The sequence below is a fragment of the Staurois parvus genome, unplaced genomic scaffold, assembly GCF_062004578.1.
Source record: "Staurois parvus isolate SC_StPar_1 unplaced genomic scaffold, SC_StPar_1.0 ptg000347l, whole genome shotgun sequence".
Classification (NCBI taxonomy): Eukaryota; Metazoa; Chordata; class Amphibia; order Anura; family Ranidae; genus Staurois; species Staurois parvus.
The window spans coordinates 5,711,030-5,735,004 of NW_028318143.1; the positions used below are offsets into that span (position 1 = coordinate 5,711,030).

The window sequence follows — 23,975 nt, forward strand, 5'->3', positions numbered from 1 at the left end:
GAAAGAGCATAATAAATATCACTTTAACGGCCATGTCACTTTTGTGATCCGGTTAGCAGCAAATCAACAGCAGCAGGATCCTTGAAGCAACCACTGACCGGTTCCCATGGCGTAGAAACCTGGCAGACCGAAACTTCTTCAAAATCTTACTTGCCATTGATAAGTCTACGCTGTAGCAGCAGGTGAGTATTCTGCTTTCTTAGCATTCCTATTGCTGCCAATTTGCAACCAGCTTTTCATGGCCATTACCCTGCAATTTGGCAGCATCAAATCCTTATATACATTCAGACATATGGTGGCCATACACGTATCGATTGGTGATCAATCTAGGTATGAATGATCAAAAACAAGCAATTTGTTGAATTAAAAAAAAAAAAAAAAAAAAAAATCATACAATGCAATGCGTACAGTATTGATTGAAAATGCAAACCATTGATAGCCCCTGCATGGGCGTACCTTTTGCTTATGTCTCTCTTTGTTTAAATATGTTTAAAATTAATAAAAACCATTGGGAAAAAGAAAAAAAAAAAAAAAAAAAAAAAGGAAAAGAAAATGCAAACGGATTAAACAATCATTTAATCAATTGTTCATGTGATTTGTTTTCTAACACACATGCAGATATTCTTAGAGTCAAGAAAATTCAGCCATGGCCAATCAAGTTGCCAAAATTGATCAAGAGCTTCAAAAAATAAAAAGATAAATTGATATATAGAGAGATTGAGATTATATATATAAAAATGTGAGGTCTGTGGTTTATGATTATTTGATTCAATCATTTTAGTAATGTTGAATAACTAATTGGATTACCATATCAATACTGGCTAAATGGTTAGCACTTCTGCCTGGCAGTACTGGGGTCATTGGTTTTAATCCCAGCCATGGCACCACCTGTCTGGAGTTTGCATGTTCTCCCTGTGACTGTGTGGGTTTCCTCCAAGTACTCCGGCTTCCTCCCAAACTCCAAAGACATGCTGGTAGGTTAATTGAATCCTGTCTAAACTGGCCCTAGTATGTGTATGTATGAATGTGCGTTAGGGACCTTAGATTGTACGCTCCGTTAGGGTCTGATGTGAATGTACAATAGAAAAGGGAAAGGGAAAAAGGAAAAAAGGAAGGAAAGAAAAGAAAGGAAAGAAAGAACGAAAGAAGAAAAAGAAAAAGAAGATGGAAGAAAGAAAGAAGAAAAAGAAAGCAGAAAAAAGAAAGAACACCACCTTTACACTTACTCAACAAACAACAAGTCCATCGTCAGGATTGGGAATCGGGAAGAGGATCGTTAGGAGAAATCCATGGAGTGTTCTCCGTCTGTAAGAGTCCAGGTATTTGCACAGCAGATACAGCTGCTTCTCAGCCATGCCCATTTTATGACTATGGGTAGGAACAAACAACCTCACAGGGCCAAAGGGTTGGCAGAAGAACATGTAAGATTACATTCTGTGCAAAGGGTAAGCTGCAGTATATATGAACACACCAACCCGGATATTCTGCATATACAATTTAGTTTGTCTTCCTGGCAATCATTGTACGCTTTCATGGTCTTCCCGGTCAGCTCTCTATATATTGTATTTGTCTAACAGACTAGCAGAGCAGCTTTGGATTATTTTTAAACTTACTCTGCAGTTGTTTACATTCATTCTTTGGCATAACTAGCAAAAATGATTGAGAGCATTGGTAGTCAATTTACAAGGAATGGAGGGTGTTTGCTGTTGCACCTGTCCAGTGCCAGATGTATAGAGGGGGCTGTTAGAGATTCTGTGTATAGCCCTACAGAACAGACTCCGCACAGTCCGCATGCGTTTATCTGCTGCTTTTCTGCCAACAGGAACTTTATTTAATAAAAAAAAAAAAAAAAAAAAAAAGACAGGAGTTTAACCACAGATGCAGCTACAAACGTATAAACATGGCCATCTACTGGCTGAAGAATATACCTCTACTGAACACCAATACTGATGTATATAGGAGGTACAAGCAGGGGCGTATTTACCGTGAGGCAAACAAGGCATTTGCCTAGGGCAGCAGAAGTGACACAGGAGCCGTTATCTGCAGGGCACACACAGCCAGATCATAGCCAACAGAGAGCAGGAACTGAGTGGCCGGATGAGGAAGAAGCCTCGACTGATTGGAGTGCTGGGACTGGGAGCAGTCGGCGCTCAGCTCTGCTCATTGTGTGTGCAGTGGCATTGCTATGGTGAGGCGGACTGAAGCAGGGTCCATCGGCAGGGGCACCACAGCGGACACCGCAAAAGCGAACCTGCAGCTCTGTCCCCAGCAGAGCACACCGAAGTCGCCTCCCCTCCTCCACTGTCTACATGTACATAGGAGGAGAGACACCGCTGTGCATGTCTGTGCTGATCTGAAGTCTGTACCAATTTTCTTATATTGTTCCTGTGTAGAGAAGGGGAGAAGGTGGACAGTGACTGGGAAGGGGGTGGGGAGTTGGGAAAAAAAAAAAAAAAGAGTGATGGGGGGGGGGGGGGGTTAAGAGGATATGTGTTGGGGGGTACCTTGGAAGGGGAGAAGATCTATGCTAGAAGTTGGTTTTGGATTTGAAATCCAACCCCACACAAAAGCACAAGTCGCCCCCCCCCAGCAAATATCTGACCCCCCCCCCCCACTAGCACAAGTGGATGGGGATCTGTACTGAGAGCTGAGAGAGGGATGGGTCTATACTGAAGCAGGGGGGGAAATATATACTTGGTGGGTAGCAGGGGCGTATTTACCATGAGGCGGCATTTTTCAGGGGGGCAGTCGATTTTTGTGTTGCCTAGGGCAAAACCTAAATACACCACTGGGTATGAGACAGGGTTGTCCATTATCTCCCCACCACTTGATGTTGGCTTTGGAAGCCTAGACAGCAGCAATACATCGATCCTCTAATATCATAGGATTTAAAAAGGTCTACGGGGGAGGACAAAATCGCGTTATATGCTGATGACACCTTATTGTTTCTGGGAGACACTTCCTCGGCTCTTTAATTGAAGTAATGACCCTCATCAATACATATGGTTCGTTTTCAGGCTTTTACTATTAACTGGGACAAGTCAGTTCTTTTACCGCTAGACCCCCTTCTACAGTATCAGACCTACCCCCAATTGCTAGGCAGATATCAGTTGTGTCCTCTCAAATATTTAGAAGTTTTGGTCACCCCTCAGATGACTGATTACGTGGATGTCAGGGCAGGAGCTGAGGAACGGACAGGCAGGCCTAAACAATGTAACGCACTGGCTGGCGACAACCACCACCCACAGACCAAAGTCCCCCAGGGCGCGGAGTCTAAGTCCCAGGCTGCCCTTCACCAGGGCCCCTGATGGTGGGGATGAACTTGACGCAGCCAGGAACCAGGTCGCGGCCCCCCGAGACACCTCAGTTGCGGTAATGGCCGCCGCCAATGGCGTGTAGCTAGTGGAAAAGACAATAGAGCAGTCGGGCAGGCCGGGTCGACAACGGGACAAAACGGTACAGGACAGCAGACGAGAATCACGGGTCGAGTTCAGCAACAGAGGGTCAGATCACAGGAGAACACAAAGAATGGTCAGGTCACAAGCCGAGTCAGATTCCAGGAGAGTCACGAGAGTCAGAACAGAGTTATAGCAACACAAAGACACAAGTGCAAAGGGCATGTGCGGACCACAGGCTTATATGTCATCAGCCACACCCCTCTGGGGGATGGACCTCAGAGACCAGAAGGCATAAAAGATTCTCACCATGCTCTGCAGAAACCCAACATGGATGCCAGCACAAGGAGAAACATAACCTCTGGGAAAAGGTAGGACCTTGACAGTGGAGCATAAATTTGGAACCCTTACTCCATAGGTTAAAACAAACAGGCAGAAAGTGGAGTAAATTGCCTCTAAACGATCATTGGTAGGGCTAATTTAGTTAAAGCGGAGCTCTACCCAAAAAGGGAAGTTCTGCTTTAAGGACTGCTCCCCCGCTCCCCATTAATTGATTGGCACCTTTGGGGGGGCGGGGAGCGCAGGTACCCGAATTTGACAGGTACCCGCTCCCACTTCCGGTCCGATTGCCTAGGCGGCCGGAAGGTGTCCTCCCTCCCTCCCCGTAGTCTTTTGGGACACATGACAGGTCTCAGAAGACTACAGGACCATTCATGAAGCGCAGCGCTACTCGCGCATGCGCAGTGTGTACCCGGCTGTGAAGCCGCAAGCAGTCACAGCCGGGTGCCCACACTGAAGATGCCGGCGTCTGGAATTCAGGACAGCCGGTGAAACGGGCTGAGGGGGACACAACGCAGGACCGAGGGACAGGTAGGTGGCTGTTTTTTAAAAGTCAGCAGCTACAGTTTTTGTAGCTGCTGACTTTTATTTTTTGACAGGGTGAGAAGAACTCCGCTTAAAGATGGTTTGGATGCCTCAGCTCCTACACATTGTGACTTCCGCAGCCCTTTTTTAAAAAAATGGAATCCTTTTTTAGGGATCTTATCTGGAAACACAGACATCCCAGAATACAGATTTCCACATTACAAATGCTCAAGGATGGGGGGGGGGGGGGTTGGCTGTACCTAATGCCAGAGTATACCTTATAGCATCGCAGATGCAACATTGGTATGAGTGGAATAAGCTAGATCCCTCTGACCCAATCCAGTGTATTCTTTCTCAATTTATTAATGCCCCACTGGTACAATTGTTAGTCTCTCATCATTTTTATCAAAAACGTTCCTTTCCTACTTTTAAACTTAAGTCATAAGGTATGGGACTGTGTCCATACCATAACCATGCATGAGGGATACACTCAATATATGCCTATATGGAATAATGCCCAGTTATCGGAAGTGGCAAAACGTGAAGGCTTTGATCTTTGTAAAAGGACTGGCTCCAGTTTCTCCATCAATTGTATAATAAGGATGTTTTAATCACCTTTAGAGCACTGGTAGAACGATATCATATACCTAATAAAGTTTTTTTTCCAATATCTCCATTTACACCATGCTTTACAATGCCAAGCTGTGACAATCCTATTTAAATATAAACCTTCCATACCATTGACTATGGCGGTATCCACGTCTTGCCCAAAGAGGGGTCTCATAGGGGATCTGTACTCCACCCTACAAACATCTATTACTGCTCGCTCCCAGATGAACAGTTTACTGCAGTGGCGGCAAGATCTTGAAGTGATAGAGGATGAGGAATGGACTCAGGCATTTAAATCAAGTATATTTATCCCCATCACAATGCCTGACACAACTGTTTATAATTCATAGGGTGCATTATACCCCGCAAAAACTGCAACGCCAAAACATATGGATAAGTTTAGCATTGTCTAAATGACATCTAGAGCATAATGGAGATTATCCTGAGGGGGGGGGGGATAGAATCTCCATTATGCTCTAGATGTCATTTAGACAATGCTAAACTTATCCATATGTTTTGGCGCTGCCCTAAACTTCACCATTACCGGTCCTCTGTATTTAACCTCCCTGGCGGTAGGATTATGTCAGGAATTTTGTACCAAAAGCGGTACCATTTTTTGGCATGGAAATATGTATTTTTTTTATTGTAGGCCTGTAATTTAGGAATAACTCCCTGAAATCTGTCCGAACAAGAGTCTAGTAAACATCCTGGGTATGATAAAACTTGAAACACAAAATCATAAATTATAATTTAATAAATAATCATAAAAAATAATATAATAAATTTAATTCAATAATATAATCAAACCAAAAACACTGAAAGTTGAAATATAGCGCCAAGTTCGCACATCACTGAGCAAAGTCGCAAAATCGCAAAATCATTTTCAGTGTCTGATGATGAATTTCCCCACGAATCATTATCACTCAATTCTGCAAGTGGTTCTGATTTACTATCGCTGTTCTCTAGCTGGTCTAAAACCGCTTTTGATCTAAAGGGACACTTTTTGGACGCCATGGACTTTTCTAAGTTTCCAGGCAGAAAGAACAGTCAAAATGCAGGCAGGGCACAGGACAAAGCAGTAGGGACAAAATGTATGTGAAATGCTTTGATACAGGAATGTTTTGCTATGAAATAATAGTTTTAAAAAAAAAAAAAAAAAAAAAGTCATTTTTTTTAAATTTTAAAATTTGCCGCCGGTTCCGGCACCCGTACGTCCCGACGTCACAGGGACCGGAACAAGGAAGCCAGATGCCGGCATCGACCGGAGGAGATGGCCGGGGACGCTGCACGGGACGCATCGCGGGAGCGAAGGACAAGGTAAGCGCTGTAGGGAATCCCCGAGCAGCGCCGCATGGTAAGCCCGAGTGTAGCTCGGGGTTACCGCTTCTGGTACTGAAACTTTACCCCGAGCTACACTCGGGAATACTGCCAGGGAGTATTCCATCTGTTCCATGAAGGTGCAGATGGACCCCAAAATTGCACTACTGAGCATTATTTCTGAGGACATCCTTCTTGCCAAGATGCACTTATTATGGATTAGATCCCTATATTTAGCCCATAAACATATCCTTAAAGAGTGGATCTCCCCTACGCCACCAACTTATAGTCAATGGCGCGATGCTCTCAATTTTAATTTGAGGAGGGAGGAACTGACTTACAAGCGCAAGAACTGTCTGAAAAAAATTTAGGAAAATATGGTCTGTTTAGTTGGAGTCTAATGATTCAGCATCCTCATCATGATCTCTGGGGACAGTTGAGGAGAGTTAGGCATGTTAGGTCAGATACTGTGTCAACTATACTGAAAGGTCTCAAAGTTTTGCCTGCAATGGAAAGATAGGATAAGAGTGTTATTGATGTGTCTGACCACACTGGCTTTGAGAATCATGTATATGAGGGAGTCTTTTTTTTGTCTCTCGTCTGCGGTTTTGTTTGTTTAAAAATGCAAAAAAAACCTGAATAAAAATTACTGGATTCAAAAAAGAAAAAAAAAAAACATTTGTGACGGACCCAACTGGTACAGGGGTTTTTGAAGGGAACTGCAGGTTACAGTGGATATAAAAAGTCTACACACCCGTTAAAATGTCAGGTTTCTGCGATGTAAAAACATGAGAGAAAGATAAATCATTTTTAGAACTTTTTCCACCTTTAATGTAACCTATAAACTTTACAACTCAGTTGAACAACAATACTGAAATCTTTTAGGTAGAGGGAAGTAAAAATAAAAAACTAAAATAATCTGGTTGCATAAGTGTGCACACCCTTAAACTAATACTTTGTTGAAGCACCTTTTGCTGTGGTTCCAGCACTCAGTCTTTTTGGGTACAAGTATCAGCATGGCACATCTTGACTTGGCAATATTTGCCCGCTCTTCCTTGCAAAAACGCTCCAAATCTGTCAGAATGCACAAATAGAATTTTTCTTACGTACATACTTCACGGAAAACTCGGGATCGGTCTCCTCGGCAGTGCCCCTCTGGGAAGCGCATAAGGCCACGATGCGGGGTCATGTTATACAGCTGGCGGCGGTCCGGAAGCGGGAGCGGGAGCGCCGACTTTTGGAGCTTCATTCTCTCCTGGCTTCTGCGGATGCGCGCTGGAAGTCGTCTCCATCCGCAGCCCATAAACGCGCTCGGGACGCTTTGGCGACCGAATTAGACTTACTTGCCTCTTCGGAGGCGGAACGGGCTCTGCGTTGGACCAAACACAAATTTTATTCCTGTGCTAATAAACCGGGCCCGATGCTGGCTAGGAAGCTCAATTCCGTGGGGAAACCCCATAAACCAATCCGACTGCGACTTCCCACAGGTGGATGTACTTCTAATCCCCGGCAGATTGTTTCCCGATTTTCGGACTTCCTTTCGCGCCTTTACACTACGCCTGATCCCTTCCCTGTGTCTCAGGCAGAGGCATTTTTTCAAGATCTTCGTCTTCCGGGATTATCCGAGGCGGCACAGGTGGCCCTCAATGCCTGTGTTACCGTACCGGAAGTGCTCCAAGCCATCAAATCTTTGAGGTCCACCGCGGCCCCGGGTCCTGATGGCTACTCCGGTCTCTATTATAAGAAATTCTCGGTCCTATTGGCACCCTTCTTGGCTGCCTATTTCAATGAGTTACGACAGGGCTCCTTGCCCTCCCCGGACGCGCTTAGAGCACATATAGCCATGATTCCTAAGACGAACGAGGATGTACAGGAACCGCAAGCCTTTCGGCCCATTTCTCTTCTTAATGAAGACCTGAAGATATTGGGCAAGATTCTTAGCTCTCGCATCAATAACTATTTGCGTAGCCTGGTCCACAGGGACCAAGTGGGGTTTATCCCTGGGAGGCAGGCGGGTGATAACGTTCGTAAGGTGGTCCATCTTATACATCTTCTGCAACAGCGGAAAATCCCGGGATTCTTACTGTCCTTAGACATATATAAAGCTTTTGACTATCCTGGGAATATCTGCGGTTTGTGCTGTCTCGTTGGGGTTTTGGGGATTCTATCCTTTCTTGGATTCAAGCCTTGTATTCGTCTCCTTCGGCCTCCGTTAAATATGCTGGATATTTTTCAAACCCCTTTCCTATTGGGCGAGGGACGAGACAGGGCTGCCCTTTGTCCCCGGCGCTTTTTGTACTGGCGCTTGAACCGCTGGCTTTAGCGCTCCGGACCGATTGCAATATATCGGGGGTTTCATACGCGGGACAGGAGTTTAAGCTGAATCTTTTTGCGGACGATGCCCTCTTGACTCTTACTAAGCCTCTGACGACGCTTCCTAATCTGCAACAGGTTCTTGAGCGCTTCTCTTTGATTTCGGGTCTCCGTATTAACTTGGATAAGACTGTCGCTCTTAATATTACTTTGGATTCCGATTTGGTTTCACGCCTTCAATCCTACTTCCCTTATAAATGGGCTTCCTCCTCTCTTGAATATTTGGGCATCCGCTTGACCCCCACCTATGACTCCCTCTTTGCTGCGAATTATTACCCATTGCTTAGTTCTTTATCTTCTCTTCTGCATTCCTGGCAATTTCCGCACCTGTCTTGGATAGGGCGGGTTCATTCAGTGAAAATGACTGTCCTGCCGAAATTGTTATATTATTTTCGTACTCTCCCGGTGCGGGTTCCCCCTCATTTCCTTCGGTTGCTTCAGGCGAAGCTTATGCGTTTCATCTGGGCCAATAAGCACCCCAGAGTATCTAGAAATACGCTCTTTGCTCATAGACTCCAGGGTGGCCTTGGGGTGCCCAATGTAACTAAGTATTACCAGGCGAGCCAGATTGCCCCGCTGTCTATGTTGCACGCTTCCTCTGACGTCCCTTTCTGGGTCTTGCTGGAGCTACCTAACTGTGCCCCTATCCAACCGTCGGCGCTTCTATGGCTTCCCCCTGCCCCCTATATCGCTGAGCCCGATGTTGCTCCATGGCTTACGAGTCTGGGACTCGGTACGTTGTTCCAGTGGCCTGATGTCACCCTTTCTGCCTTTGCTTCCAATTGTTAACAACCCTCTTTTCCCACCGGGTTTAGATCACCCAAGGGCTTTCTCTTGGTGGGTGGCTCATGGGTTTTCACAGGTACGACACTTTTTGGTTTCTCGGTCCTTCCCTACCTGGGATCTTCTTCGGGAGTCCCGGGATGTTCCCCCGGCGGAATTTTTTCGATACCTTCAATTGCGGCACTGGCTACTCTCGCTGCGGAGCACTTCTTCTTTTCCATACCAGAAATCGGCCTTTGAACAGCTTTGTCAGCAGCGCCCGGGCGCCCCGGGCCTTATCTCCCTCCTTTATGCAGCCTTGAACAGACGCCCGTTGCATACTTCTCTTTCATATGTTGTTCAGTGGGAGCGTGACTTGGGGGTGGATGTGGATCCGGAGGACTGGAATAGGGCCTGGTCACTCATAGCTAAATGCTCATTCAATACCACCACGCTGGAGGCAGCCTATAAGGTATTGTTTCGTTGGTATTGGGTTCCGGCTCGTTTGGCCCAGGCTAATCCCGCTTGTAGTGATCGATGTTTCCGGGGTTGTGGCCATCGTGGCGATGTCTTGCATATCTGGTGGTCATGCCCGAGACTGGTCCGTTTTTGGTCTCGTGTATTTGGCCTCCTTTTCACGTTGTTTCATCTATCCATACGCCGGGATGCTCGGTATGCCTTGCTTCATTGCCCCATACCGGGTCTCTTTGCTCATCAGCAGAAGCTGGCATCCTATTTGTTTCTGTCGGCCACCAGAACGATTGCTCAGGCCTGGAAGAGTCCGTTTGTCCCTTTTCAGGGGGTGCGGGATCGTATGACCAATATGATGCTTAATGAGCAGATGTCGAGCATATGTAACGACTCCCAATGTAAATTCTCGAAAATATGGGAACCATGGTTGCAATATGCCTTTCCCACGCTTCCTTTGGCTAGTATGGGGATGTACTGGCGTTAGGCATTGGCGTTTGATGGTGGCGCTCCTGGATCTCTGCCTCCTCTTCTCTTTTTTTTCTTTTTCTCTCCTCTTATTTCTCTTCTCTTTCTTTCTCTCCATTTCTGTTAGTTTTTTTTTTGGGTGATAGTTGACAGTTGCCTTTAATTGCAGTTAGAATTTCATTACCGTCATTGTAACCTATGTGCCATTGAAGGCCCCTGCGTGGGCGTACCTTCTGCCTTGTTGAAGTTAGAGCACTGTTTTTCTTTTATTATTATGTTTTTTATTTTATCGGTGCAATTGATAGCCCCTGTGGGGGCATGTTTTGTCGCCTCTGTTTTATACTGCTTAAAACTAATAAAAACTATTGAAATACAAATCTGTCAGAATGCGAAGACATCTCCTGTGCACAACCCTCTTTGGATCACCCCACAGATTTACGATCGGATTCAGGTCTGGGCTCTGGCTGAACCATTCCAAAACTTTAATCTTCTTCTTGTGAAGCCATTCCCTTGTTGATTTGGATGTATGCTTTAAATCATTATGATGAAAAGATGAGTTTCCTCTTTATGTTCAGTTTTCTAGCAGAAGCCTAAAGGTTTTGTGCCAATATTGACTGGCATTTGGAATGGTTCATAATTCCCTCTACCTTGACTAAGGCCCCAGTTCCAGCTGAAGAAAACAGCCCCAAAGCATGATGCTGCCACCACCATGCTTCACTGTGGGTATGGTGTTCTTTTCGTGAGGAACAGTGTTGTTTTTGCGCTAACATATCTTTTTGGAATTATGGCCAAACATGCCTTGGAAATTCTTTTGTACCCTTCTCCTCACTGATACCTTTTAACAATGAGATCCCTTTGATGCTTTGGAAGCTCTCTGTGGATTATGGCTTTTGCTGTAGGATGCGACTACAAAAATGTGAGGAAAGACCAACAAGAACAGCTGAACTTTATTTGGTTAATCAAATACACTTTAAAATCATGGCAGGTGTGTACAAGCATTGAATGTCACTTCATGGTTTACAGCTGTCATTCCCCAGCTACAGTAGCTGAGGATGCAGTTAACCCAGCATGACATGTACCCGATTAGCTGCAGTGAGGGGCTGGGGTGGCATTGGGGGATCTAACAGACCCCTAATGGCTCCATTAAGAGCCTGCTCACGGCATCAGAAAAAGAGGTTTGCTGCCCCTCTTGTGACAGAAATTATATTAAACAAATGAAACAATTCTATAAAGTGTTAAAACAATAAATTAAAATGAATTATTGAGACATAATTCATGGTTAATTCTAAACTGATAGCCTGTTCAGGATTCTAAAGTATCACCTATGGAGAATTTTGGGTGCCATAGTTTCACAATTTCACAGGCACATGCAATTTTAAGGATTAACAGGTTTGGTATCCTTTTACTTGGTGTAACTGCATATTAAAAAAAAAAAAAAAAAACACACGTGACAGATATGAGAGACAAAAACATGTTCTGGAGGAATGAAACGAAAGGGGCACATGAAGGAAAGTGCATCGAAGGTCAAAATATAAAATTATATATTCATTTCCATCTTGTATTTCAATTGTTTCCAGCCTACTCCCATTAATCGACCTTGAAGTTTGTAAACTTAGTTTCTGAAGATCCCCACATATTTACTTCCTTGAATTCTGTGACACGTAGTCACTATGCCCTGTATGTAGCCACTGCTGCGTCACACATTTCACAGAGCCCGCCTTCTGAACTACAGAGGTGCTGAGAGGAGGAGTTTCAGGAGGCGGCGTCAGTACAGGAATCTTTGCTTGCAGGCAGAAGGTACCATGGGATATGTAGCCCTTATAAATGGAAAGTAAGAGGGAGAGGAGAAGCTGTAAAGCATGTAGGGAATCGAGGAAAGGATTGTGGAAGGATTATGTAAAGAGACGGCCAACAGACAGGCAGAACTTACAACATGAAAGGAGATTCTCCAGGTAAGCTTATATTGGATTGTCAAGAATTACTATTGTTTGTATTACAATACTGGTGTTATAAAATGAAAGTGACCAGGGCTGCTGTTAGGAACCACGGGGCCCCCTAAAGCCAACCTGACAGGGCCCCCCAAAGAAAACACAGTTTACTATGATTGAGTTATGAATGAACACAGTGAGTGATATGGAGATTTTTAAAAGGATAAGTTCACCTTTGGGAAGATGTTACATGTTGCACCCGTTTTTAGGGAGGAACATGTAACATGTTCCCATACCTGCAGCCGCACCCGCCACCCCTTTTCACTCTCCCTCCCCATACTATCTGTCAAATTTGAAAACAGCGCAGCCATGCAGGGCTCCACCCACACAGCCGCATCATTCATTCAGGGACGTCTGTGAATGAATGAACTGCACGTCCCGACAGCCTTAGCGGCTGTCAGCTTGTAGTCTTCAATAAACTACCACGGCGCTAGCATCATGGTGGTTCACTGACGTTTCCTGTCAGAATATCTACTTGCTTGTACATCCCATACGGCAAGCAGATATTCTGACAGGTCTGCAGGAGACCTGCATGGCACCAGCTACAGTGTCTACTGGCAATGCTTTCCAGGCTCCTGTAGACAAAAATAATAAATGTACATTTTTTTACCTGCAAAAAAAAAAAATGTGCATTTATTGTTTTTGTCTAAAAGGTGAACTTATCCTTTAAGTGCCATTGTTTGTCGCCATTCCACGAATGTGCTTATCTTTAAAATGTGACATGTTAGGCATCTATATATTTGGTGTAACAACAACTTTTATTTTTTACCAAACAGTTGGGTATTATATATTTTGTTTTTGTGCATTAAAACGTGTATTTAAAAAAATAATAATTACATTTTAAAAACCACTGCACAACTACAGTGTGACATAAAAAAATAGCAACACCCACCATTTTATTCTCTAGGGCCTCTGCTTAAAACAATATATGTTTGGGGGTTCTAAGTAATGTTCTAGCAACATAAAGCTAATGTATAAGATAAATGATCATAATTGGACTGGTCTTAACCACTTGCCTATCAGGCACTTATACCCCCTTCCTGCCCAGGCCAATTTCCAGCGCTGCACTTTGAATGACAATTGCGCGGTCATGCAACACTGTACCCATATTTTTTCTTGAACAAACCAAAAACCACAGAAAATTTGGGAAAAAAAAAAAAGTTCTTAGTTTTTGTTATAAAATTTTGTAAATAAGTGATTTTTCTCCTTCACTGATGTGCGCTAATGAGGCTGCAGTGATGGGCACTGATGGACACTGATATGTGGCACTGGTAGGTGGCACTGATGGGCATTGACGGGCATCACTGATGGGCACTGAAAGGCAGCACTCATATGGCACTGATAGGCGGCACTGATGCACACTGATAGGCGGCACTGAAAGGCAGCTCAGATGGGCACTGATATGTGGCATTGATGGGCACTGGCAGGTGGCATGGATAAGCACTGAGCGCTGGCACTGATAGGTGGCACTGCTGGGGCTACACAGATCATCAGGGCACACTGATCATCAGTGCTCTGATGATCTGTGTAGATGTCCCCTCCGGGGAATGCCGATTACCGGCTCTCCTCTCCTCTGTCAGCATGACAGCTCGTGAGGAGAGAAATGCCGATAACCGGCATTTCCCTGTTTACATGTGATAAGCTGTGATTGGACACAGCTGATCACATGACCGAGACGACATCTTTGGCTCTTTCCGTGGATCGGTGATCTGCTGGGTCCAAGGAACACAGCGCACCGCCGATCGCAGCGCTGCGCGCTCCGGGAGCCACGCATGCGCAGTTAGAAAGGGAGGACATCATATGACATCCTCCGAGAACGAGAGAGCCACCTTGCGTCCGTCATATTACTATATGGCGGGTGGGAGGCGGTTAAAGTAGAGAAGCATCTACTGTAAAGTGAACATGTATCTAAGGCTCTATGTACACTGCAGCTGATAAACTCACGTTTAGGAGCTTTTCTGCGTTTTTTTTCCCAGCAGCCCCTGAACTCTCCCTAATGTTTCCAGTCGTTTTTTTTTTTTTTTTTTTTTTTTAAACGTACCAAACTTGTGTTCAGGAGTAGATTCTATCAGCGTTTCAAACACTTGTAAACGCGGCTAACTGCATTTATAAGCATTTGGAAATTTTTTTTAACTCTTCCATTTCCAGATGCTGCCCAGAGCCTTTTTTCATCATGAAAAATGCATGCAAAGCGTTTCCCCGGTACTCAAATGGACCTGGTACACCATACTTGGAGGTTTCACATGAAAGAAAATATGTTAGACAGTGCTGCAATCATTTTTGCACAGAAATGAGCCGGAACACATCCAAACACCACAAAAAAAAAAAAAAGAGCCAATCTCAACACATACTGATCTCTCTGCTTCTGCTCTCTCTATATATCTCTCAAAATGTCTGAAATAAATTTTTTACTATTTTTCAGTGCATTTTGGAAGGTCTCTTGAGGTTCTCTTTAAAAAGGCTTCTAAAACACAAACGCTCATAAACATGGTATGCAAATGCGGCTAAACAGACTTTTTTAACCTACATTTTCCAGCAGTCAGTTTCCATCGTTCAGAAGTGTTCCGTGTACATGGAGCATAAACTGACCATAAAACAAAGCCTTACGTACCCCCACCCACTACAAATAATAATAAAAAGTTAAAAGAAGAAACAAAATGTGAACAATGAACGGAGAGACTCTGTGGCTGTGATGTCACTTATGATTTAGAGGATAGAATTGGCACAGACATCATTTTCTAGGATGCCAAGTCATTGACTACACAGAGAAAATGACCCCCACTGCAAGTAAAGAGATTAAGAAGAGCATAAATGGTTTTTATTTCAGGATTTAGATTTGTTTATACTGTATAAAGCGTGTCCCGTGTTTCAGGACTTCACAGCTAGCCTTTGATACAACATTTACTGCTGGGAATAGCTGGACTCCCAGGTATGTGTGGTTGTGATTTATAGATACTCCGACAGATGAACGGCATCAGTATACCCACCATGTCCGGACATGGCTCTTCTCCAGCCCACCACCCTGTAGCACAAACATAAAGGCACTGCTCCGACAGCAAGGAATAAAGAGGCACCTTGTGGAAATGCAATGTAGATATATTAGAAATGCAGCCCAGATACCTCACTGGTAATGGAAGATGACCGGTCAATGAAGTCTGAACTTCGGTCTAAACAAAGTCTCTTCTGTAGCCTCTAAGGGCGTCTGATTTACATTTCTAAATGTAACAGATCTTCAAAAAGACATCCCAAATAAGTTGTTACCCATGTCCCCTAATGAGTTAAAGTGTTTGCTCACCTTTACAGAAAAAATTAAAAGTTGAACAATGGACACCCTTCCCCACCCCTGGTCCCTGCTATACTTACCTCCGGGGCCACTGAGGTGTCTGTGCCCTTGCAGCCAGTCCAGGGATTTGAAGTTCCACTCTTCAGCTCCTGAACATTTTTTTTTTTTTTTTTTTTTTTTTTAAAGCGGTTGTGAAAGCTGAAGGTTTTTTACCTTCCTGCACTGTATGCAGGAAGGTAAAAAACAAAAAACACACCTGTTTGCAGCAGCTCCCCTAGCCCCCCCCACCCCAATACTTACCCAAGCCGAGCCTCATCGTAATCCAGCGATGTCAATGACAGCCTTGACTGTCCCGGGTCTCTGCCTCCTCATTGGCTGAGATGAGTCAATCCCAGCCAGTCAGCCAATGAGGAGATAAGAGGGGGTAGGGCCAAGTCACGGCTCCATGTGTGAATGGACATACAGAGCAGCGGGTGCCCCCATAGCAGGCTGCTTGCTGTGGGGGCACTTGACAGACAGGAGGAGCCAGGACTGCCTGCGGGGTACCCGAGAAGAGGATGAAAAAAAAAAAAAAAGAAAGAAAAAAAAAACACCTTGTGTGCAGCAGCTCCTCTAGCCCCCCCAAATACTTACCTGGGCCTCATCATAATCCAGCAATGTGAATGACAGCCTCGACTGTCCCGGGTCTCTGTCCCCTCATTGGCTCAGATGAGTCAATACCAGCCAGTCAGCCAATGAGGAGATAGAGGGGATAGGACCAAGTCAGAGCTCCGTGTGAGAATGGACACACGGAGCAGCAGGTGCTCCCACAGCAAGCTGCTTGCTGTGGGATCACCCGACAGACAGGAGGAGCCAGGAGAGCATGCAGGGGACCCAAGAAGAGGATGATCCAGGCTGCGCTGTGCAAAACCACTGCACACAGCAGGTAAGTATAGACATGTTTGCTATTTTACAAAAAAATATATGAACCTTTAGAATCACTTTAATCCCAATGAGGATTTCGTATTAAAAGATCACACCACAGCTACAAGCCAAACAATTTGCTTGCAGGTTTGGTGCACTCCCATTGACCTTCATGGGCAACAGTGCCGCTGGTCAAGCTCTGCAAACCAAGTTAAAATTGCAGCAGCACCAGCAATGCTTTACATGTGTACAGCCCTGTTCAGCTGTAATGCTAGAATTTAGTTGGGCAATCAGGGGAAGTAAACCAAGGCCTCAGCTGCCTGTGTTTACTGCCCTCTGGCCATCTGTGTGAAAGGATTCTATGATCAGTACAATGGCTGGCCCTTCTAATCCTAAAATAATTTGAATGCATACAAAATTCCATGCCCCCAGCAGTCAGGGGTCCCATCACGAATACTCCAAGGGGTCATCAGCAATAGTGTGAAATGCACATACACACGTGATAGATATATGTATTTCCTCAGCATTTCCTGACAGTTCAGCATATGATTTGTTTTCCAGAAACATTCAAAGACATCAGCACTTTACCCTCTCAGTCGCTCCAATCTACAAGATCGATGTCCACTCCTCCGATACCGGCTGCAGATTCGGCTATGAGCTCACTTACCAAAATGCTGACACGTTACCCCAGTCCAGAGCATGTGACACAGGATTTACTCATTACAAGACTTTCATCACAGCAAGGGTTAAAATTTAATAGGCATCCCTCGGCCATGTGGGAAGTTACAAACCACGAAAAGCCACAAAAGAACTTTCTTAAACCTCATTGTTAAAAAAAAAAAAATAACACACACACAAAACACAGCATGTCGTAGAATACAGACTCTCTAAATTCACTTTGTACAATTTGTGCTGCTATTGCTGAGCTACTACCAGTAAGAATGAGTTTCCAGATTTCCCAGAAATCATTTCACTGAACGCACACTGCATTCACAATCAGGCAATGCTGACCAGCTTCAGCGAGACTATGGCCACCAAAACAAGACATCAGTGGTTCACCTGGACAAGAGTTGAGGGCGACGGGGATTCACAAGGACAAGAATTGAGGGCGAGGGGGGTTCCCAAGGCCAAGAATTGAGGGGGGTTCCCAAGGCCAAGAATGGAGGGCGAGGGGGGTTCCCAAGGCCAAGAATGGAGGGCGAGGGGGGTTCCCAAGGACAAGAAGTGAGGGCGAGGGGGGTCCACAAGGACAAGAAGTGAGGGCGACGGGGGTCCCCAAGGACAAGAAGTGAGGGCGACGGGGGTCCACAAGGACAAGAAGTGAGGGCGACGGGGGTCCACAAGGACAAGAAGTGAGGGCGACGGGGGTCCACAAGGACAAGAAGTGAGGGCGACGGGGGTCCACAAGGACAAGAAGTGAGGGCGACGGGGGTCCACAAGGACAAGAAGTGAGGGCGACGGGGGTCCACAAGGACAAGAAGTGAGGGCGACGGGGGTTCACAAGGACAAGAATTGAGGGCGACGGGGGTTCACAAGGACAAGAATTGAGGGCGACGGGGGTTCACAAGGACAAGAATTGAGGGCGACGGGGGTTCACAAGGACAAGAATTGAGGGCGACGGGAGTTCACAAGGACAAGAATTGAGGGCGACGCGAGTTCACAAGGACAAGAATTATGGGCGACGCGAGTTCACAAGGACAAGAATTATGGGCGACGCGAGTTCACAAGGACAAGAATTGAGGGCGATGCGAGTTCACAAGGACAAGTATTGAGGGTGACGGGAGTTCACAAGGACAAAAAAAAAAAAAGAAGAAAAAGGGGAACAGGGGTCACCAAGACAAGATGGCACCCAGAAATTTATACCTTACTGGAGGTTCTAACCTATCCCCAAAAAACGTGTCTTTGTTGCGGTCTCTGTCATTGGAAAGATTGCCCATTATTTGCTGTCACTGGAAGCAAATGTAAATCTTTAAACTGGGGGAACAGAGTGCATAAACCCCAAGAGTGGTGCCTCCCTGTCCAACATATGCAGTACGTAAGGGTTCTGAACGCATGGTCTTGAAAGGTTGACTTATAAAGTTGCAAAGCGTTACCACTTCCTTCCGATGCAATTTAATGATGTGGTCCAGGTATCTGTACTGAACGGTTTAAAAAATTAATAAACTTTATATAAAAATATACTTTAAAAATATTCAAAGAGGGTTTCCAACCTGTTTCCCATAAAAAAGGTCTTGGCTAGAGTTGAGGGCCCATTCACACTTGTGTATTGGCCCAATGCATGGCAATGCACCTGCTCTACATTCATTGTGAATGGCAGCTCAAGGCATTGTACAGTAGAGTGACTGCAGCTATTCACTGTTCTCTGCACAGCCAGTGATTACGTACTGCGATTGCTGCTGGATGCACACAAAGTGCATCCAGCAGCGATCACTGCAGGCAAATCACTGGCTGTGAAGAGAGCGGCGAATAGCTGTGGCCACTGGCAATCTGTCATTACTGTGAACGGTGCTGGCGGCCACACCTAGCTTCTGACAGCTGCTGCTACGATTCACACCTGACCTAGTCGCTGCTGTGAACATAGCCTTATGCAGGCCATACATGGGTCGAATTCCGAATAAATTTTCTTTAGAAAATCGGAAATTTTGTGTGTTTTGTAACGAGATGGTGCCACCATTGATTTCAAAATTCAAGCAGCCAAGCCTTCAATTTCTCATGTTGCTACAGAACAGAATTTTTTTTCCAGGTCACAGCTTCATAATTCTTGCACGTTTCTCCCATCATTGATTCGAAATTTGTTCAAAAAATTTCCAACATGCCCAATCACTTAAATTCAATGGTCACACAAAAATCGGCCATTTCTGTGACCCACTAATGGTGCAAAATTCGAATGAAAATTCTTAGAAAAGATTTTTGAAAGAAAATTATTTCGGAAATTCGACCCGTGTATGGCCGACTTTAGGCTTGTCTCACAGGTGTTACCAATGTGGGTGTATTCCCGCACTCCGTGTGTAGGCCCGCCCTACGTGCAAGAAATGTGAAAAAAGTCCCAGACTCGGTTCCAAAAATGTGCCACACCAAACAGCATTGGGCTATGTTACCATACGGTTTGGTATGTGCGTCTGCAAATGCGTGGGGGTGACATTAACGACACCACCTCGTGTCTGCTGAATGACAGAGCGGCATTCGAATGTATGAGCATGTCTGGAAATTGCGTGGTTTGAATGCGTTCCTGACGCACAGTGATGTGAACCCAGCCTCAACCCTATTCCATTGATAACTCAATCCTGTGAAAAAATAAAATAAAGGTTGCACAGCCAAGCCCCCTCAGACAGGGACAATTCTGTCCTAAGTAGAGCAGGTAGGTGGGCACATCCGTGTCCAGTTTATACATAGCGGACACGCAGGGCCGTGGATAAGGGGGTACCACAAGTCCTCCTGTATGGGGCCCAGGCCAGCAGGGGGGGGGGTTTATGGGCAGCTGGATGAAATCACATTTGGGCGGCGGGGGGGGGGGGGTAACTGGCACAGCGGGGGGGGGGGCAATTACTGGGACTGATCCCCTGTATGGCGCTCTCTGCAGCAGATGAAATAGGACTACTTCTCTTCCTCCTGGTAGCTTACAGCTGCTGCAGAGAGAGCCATACAGGGAATTGGTTCCAGTAATTGCATTTGGTGCACCCATCACCCTCCCTGTGCGCCATATGTTTCCCCCTGCTGCCCAGGCCCCCCTGTGTGCCCCCACCCCCTCAGTGCTACCGGCATCCCTCCCCTCTCAGGATGGAGAGTGGGGCAGACCATGTCACAATTGTCAGCCTCTTTCTTTCCTGAATGAACACAATGAGTGATCGGTACTGATTACTTACTCTGTTCATTCATAACTGAAGCATAGTAAACTGTGGGGGGGGGGGGGGTTTGGGGGGGGGGGCTGTTAGGTTGGCTGTATGGGGCCCCGTGGTTTCTAACAGCAGCCCTGCGCACACGTACAGAGCTCTGCTCTATGGGCCGCTGGATGTAAACAGACTCCGCTGTCCGTTTACACCAGATTACCTCCAATTCACCTTGTCAGAGGGAGAAGGAGCCCCTTCAATTGTTTGTAGTGGACTAGATCAGACCCGGAGGTAGGTGGGTGTAAACAGACACGTCCGCCATCCAACAAGCAGGTAAGCACTTTGCTCCAAACTGATTCCTACTCAGGGGTGGACTGACAACTCATGGGGCCCCCAGGCAATAGGGGATCATGGGGCCCCTGTGTCCTTGCCCATACTCAAAAAAGCCTATGAAAAAAGGTACCAGGGCATCTCATGGGGCCCCATACTGACCCTGGGCCCTCGGGCAGTGCCCGAGTTTCCAAATGGTGAGTCCGCCCCTGTTCCACTTTGCTCCAAACTGAACCTCCACTCTTTTTTTTTTATTTCAATGAGCTTTGAGTTGGGTCATCCCTGCCCACAGCCTGCCTCCTTGTTTATATGAGCGGCTCAGGGGAGTGGAGTTTGCAGGACGCCCGAGCCCATCTCTACAGCACTGTGCAATCTTGTCTCACATGAGAAACAATTCAGCTGCCTACACTAAAATACTCAAGTGCCATTCAGGCATGCATAATAAAAAGTTTGAAGGGAACCATTTTAGGGCTTGTTTGCACTTGCTTTGATCACTTAAGCATGATCCATGATTGGATCGCTTTTCAGAGAGCATTTGACAGGCAGTGAGGAAGTGTTGTACCGTGGTTGCAGAGCAGTTGAATTGCGGCCCTATTCACGTGAATGGGTCATGTTCGGTAGTGCCCGTCAAGCACTTTGCTTCGCAGCAGGGGCATGTGTACCCCTAGCCACTGACTACCCAGCTAAAGAGGGAGTGTTTAATGGGAAGTAAAAACGTGGCTCAACCACACCCATGGGACTCGGTTGTACCTGCAGTTGGGGGGGGGGGACACGCAAACATATAAACATACTTTTTTTTACCGCCACCCAACCGCTCACCTTATGGAGGGTGGTGGACATATAAAAATGCTTTTTTTTACCACCACCCAACCGCTCCCCCTTATGGGGGGGGGGGTCATATAAACATGTTTTTTTTTTTTAACCACCACCCAACCGCTCCCCCTTATGTGGGGGGGGGGGGGGTCATATAAACATGCTTTTTTTTTTTTTACTGTCACCCAAACGCTCCCCCTTATGGAGGGTGATGGACATATAAAATGCTTTTTTACCCCCACCCCACCGCTCCCCCTTATGGGGGGGTCATATAAGCATGCTTTTTTTTACCATCACCCAAATGCTCTCCCTTATGGAGGGGGGTGGACATATAAAATGCTTTTTTACCCCCACCCAACCGCTCCCCCTTATGCTGCAGAAGGCAGTAGACAGTAGTGTACACGTCTCGGTCACAATGGATTTCTTTGTGGCTGCGACAAGATTAAACTGAAGTGAATTCAGCCTCCATGCATCCACGTGGTGCAGGCCTTTAGGGGTTTAAACAGGCGGAGAGCATGTAAAATCAAACAAACATTCTCTGAAAAGCAACCCACTGCTAATTTCTCTTCAGAGGGCTAATGTAAACCAGCCCTTAAAGTGTTTATTTTTTAATCAGCAAGAGCTCATTCAGGTGGCCGAGGAGGCAGTAAAAACAGGGAGTTGCAGTTTTTACTGCCCACCTAAAGAAGAGTCTGCAGCTGCATAGGGCTGTAACATGCTGCGGCTGTGATGCTCTTTGCATCAAAAATGAAATTGTATGTCACATTGGTGTTGGACCATTTAAGTGTATGGGACCATGCTGCAACTCCATGCAATGCACCTGATTGTGGTGTTGTGTGGCATTTCAGCTTTTTTTATGTTTAAAACAGGTGGTGAGAAGGCAACATATCACTTTTCAACTGCTCTTGGAAAGCAATCCATCACAGATCTCTTTTCAGAGGGTTGTCAAGGACTCCTGAACATGAGAACAAGTTGTAGCGGAGTATCCTTTATTCCATTTCTTTTTTTCCCCCAAGATTCTCCTAATATAATAAAACAGTTATATAAAAAAAATTCAAAACTGCAATAACAGACATACCAACAACAAGTACTCTATTGAAGCATTTATATATACATATTTATAAGTTATAATAAATATTAGTGTGACATCTCCAGTCACTGAAAAATACAAATCTGCATTCACTGAATAATAATAACAATACATGCACACCCACCTGGCAGGGATGGAGCCAACACACTTCATTGAGATATCCATGGGGGGGCTCAGGGAAGAGGGGACCCGTGGGCTGACATGGACATCCTCTGAGCACTGCACTGAGTAATGGGATGGTTGTCACTTGAGTACATCTAGGTTTGTGGGAGGTTTCATTAGTGGTCAAAAAGGAGGAGGAGGATCTCATATGGGTTCCTGTGAGGTTTTAAATCTCTTAAAGGGCAACTGTCATTAAAACAAGTGCAATAAAGGCCTCATTCACACCAGACTTCTGATCAGGTCCAGCTGCAACCTCCAGGACTGTTCAGGTTTAAAAGAAAAACAGAACAAACTGTATTATTTTCTGCTTTTCCAAACCTACACATGATGGATCGAGGTAGCTTGATGTAAATAGACGAAGGTCCATATACAACTGGCCGCCCATAAATCCATCACAGGTCCGCGAACAGACAAAGAATTGAATGGGCATCAGGGCCGGATTCTGCCTACCTGATCTGGGGGTGCAGTAAAGGAAAGTCAGGGGACACAATGTCAACCCGGTGTGTGAGTCACTGAAAGTATGTCACACTGTGTCACGACCTGGGAAACACTAGTACAGGGGACAACAACACCTAGCTGCCACATTTATGGAAGCCTGGGACACCTGCCACACATCAGCAAAGCCAACCAGTGGTTGCGTCTGGCTAAACAGGAGGTAGTGCTGGTGATTCTTTGATCTCTGATCCTGCCCACCTCCGTTCTCGCCTGCCTCTGATTCCACCCACCTCAGTTCATACCCACCTCTGATGCCACCCACCTCCATTCCCGCTCATCCTCTGCCCTGCTGACCCAGCCCTATGACCTGTTAACTACTGTCCTGTGGACTCCATCCAATGCCCTGCTGACTCCATCCTCTGTCCTACCGACTCCTGTCCTCTGCCCTACTGCCCCCTATCCTCTGCCCTGTAGATCCCATCATTTGCCCTGCAGACCCCATCCTATGCCCTGTTGAACCCATCCTATGCCCTGCTGATCCCAATACTATGAACTGCTGATCCCAATACTATGCCCTGCTGAACCCAGTCCTATGCCCTGCTGAACCCATTACTATGCCCTGTTGACCCCAGTCCTGCGCTCTGCTGACCCAAGTCCTGTGCCCTGCTGTCCCCATCCTGTGCCCTGATGATACCTGTCCTATGCCCTGCTGGCCCCTGTCCTATGCCCCTCTGACTCCACCCCTCTGTCCTGTTGACCCCACTGCTCTGGACCTGCTGACTCCATCCTCTGCCCTGTTGACCCCTTTCTTATGCCATTACTAACCCCTGGCCTATGCCCTGTTGAGCCTTGTACACTGCTCTGTTGACCCCATTCTCTGCCCTACTG

General features: G+C 46.0%; 1 protein-coding gene across 1 annotated transcript in view; it reads right to left on the reverse strand.

The window, feature by feature from the left end:
- Nucleotides 1-22,695, reverse strand: part of MCOLN2 (mucolipin TRP cation channel 2) — a 60,979-nt gene extending 38,284 nt beyond the window's left edge. The window contains exon 1 of the mRNA XM_089684404.1: nucleotides 22,615-22,695. Within this exon, the coding sequence (XP_089540530.1) occupies nucleotides 22,615-22,655 (41 nt within the window). The 5' untranslated portion in view covers nucleotides 22,656-22,695. The remainder of the gene's footprint in view (nucleotides 1-22,614) is intronic.
- Between the last annotated feature and the right edge of the window lie 1,280 nt (nucleotides 22,696-23,975).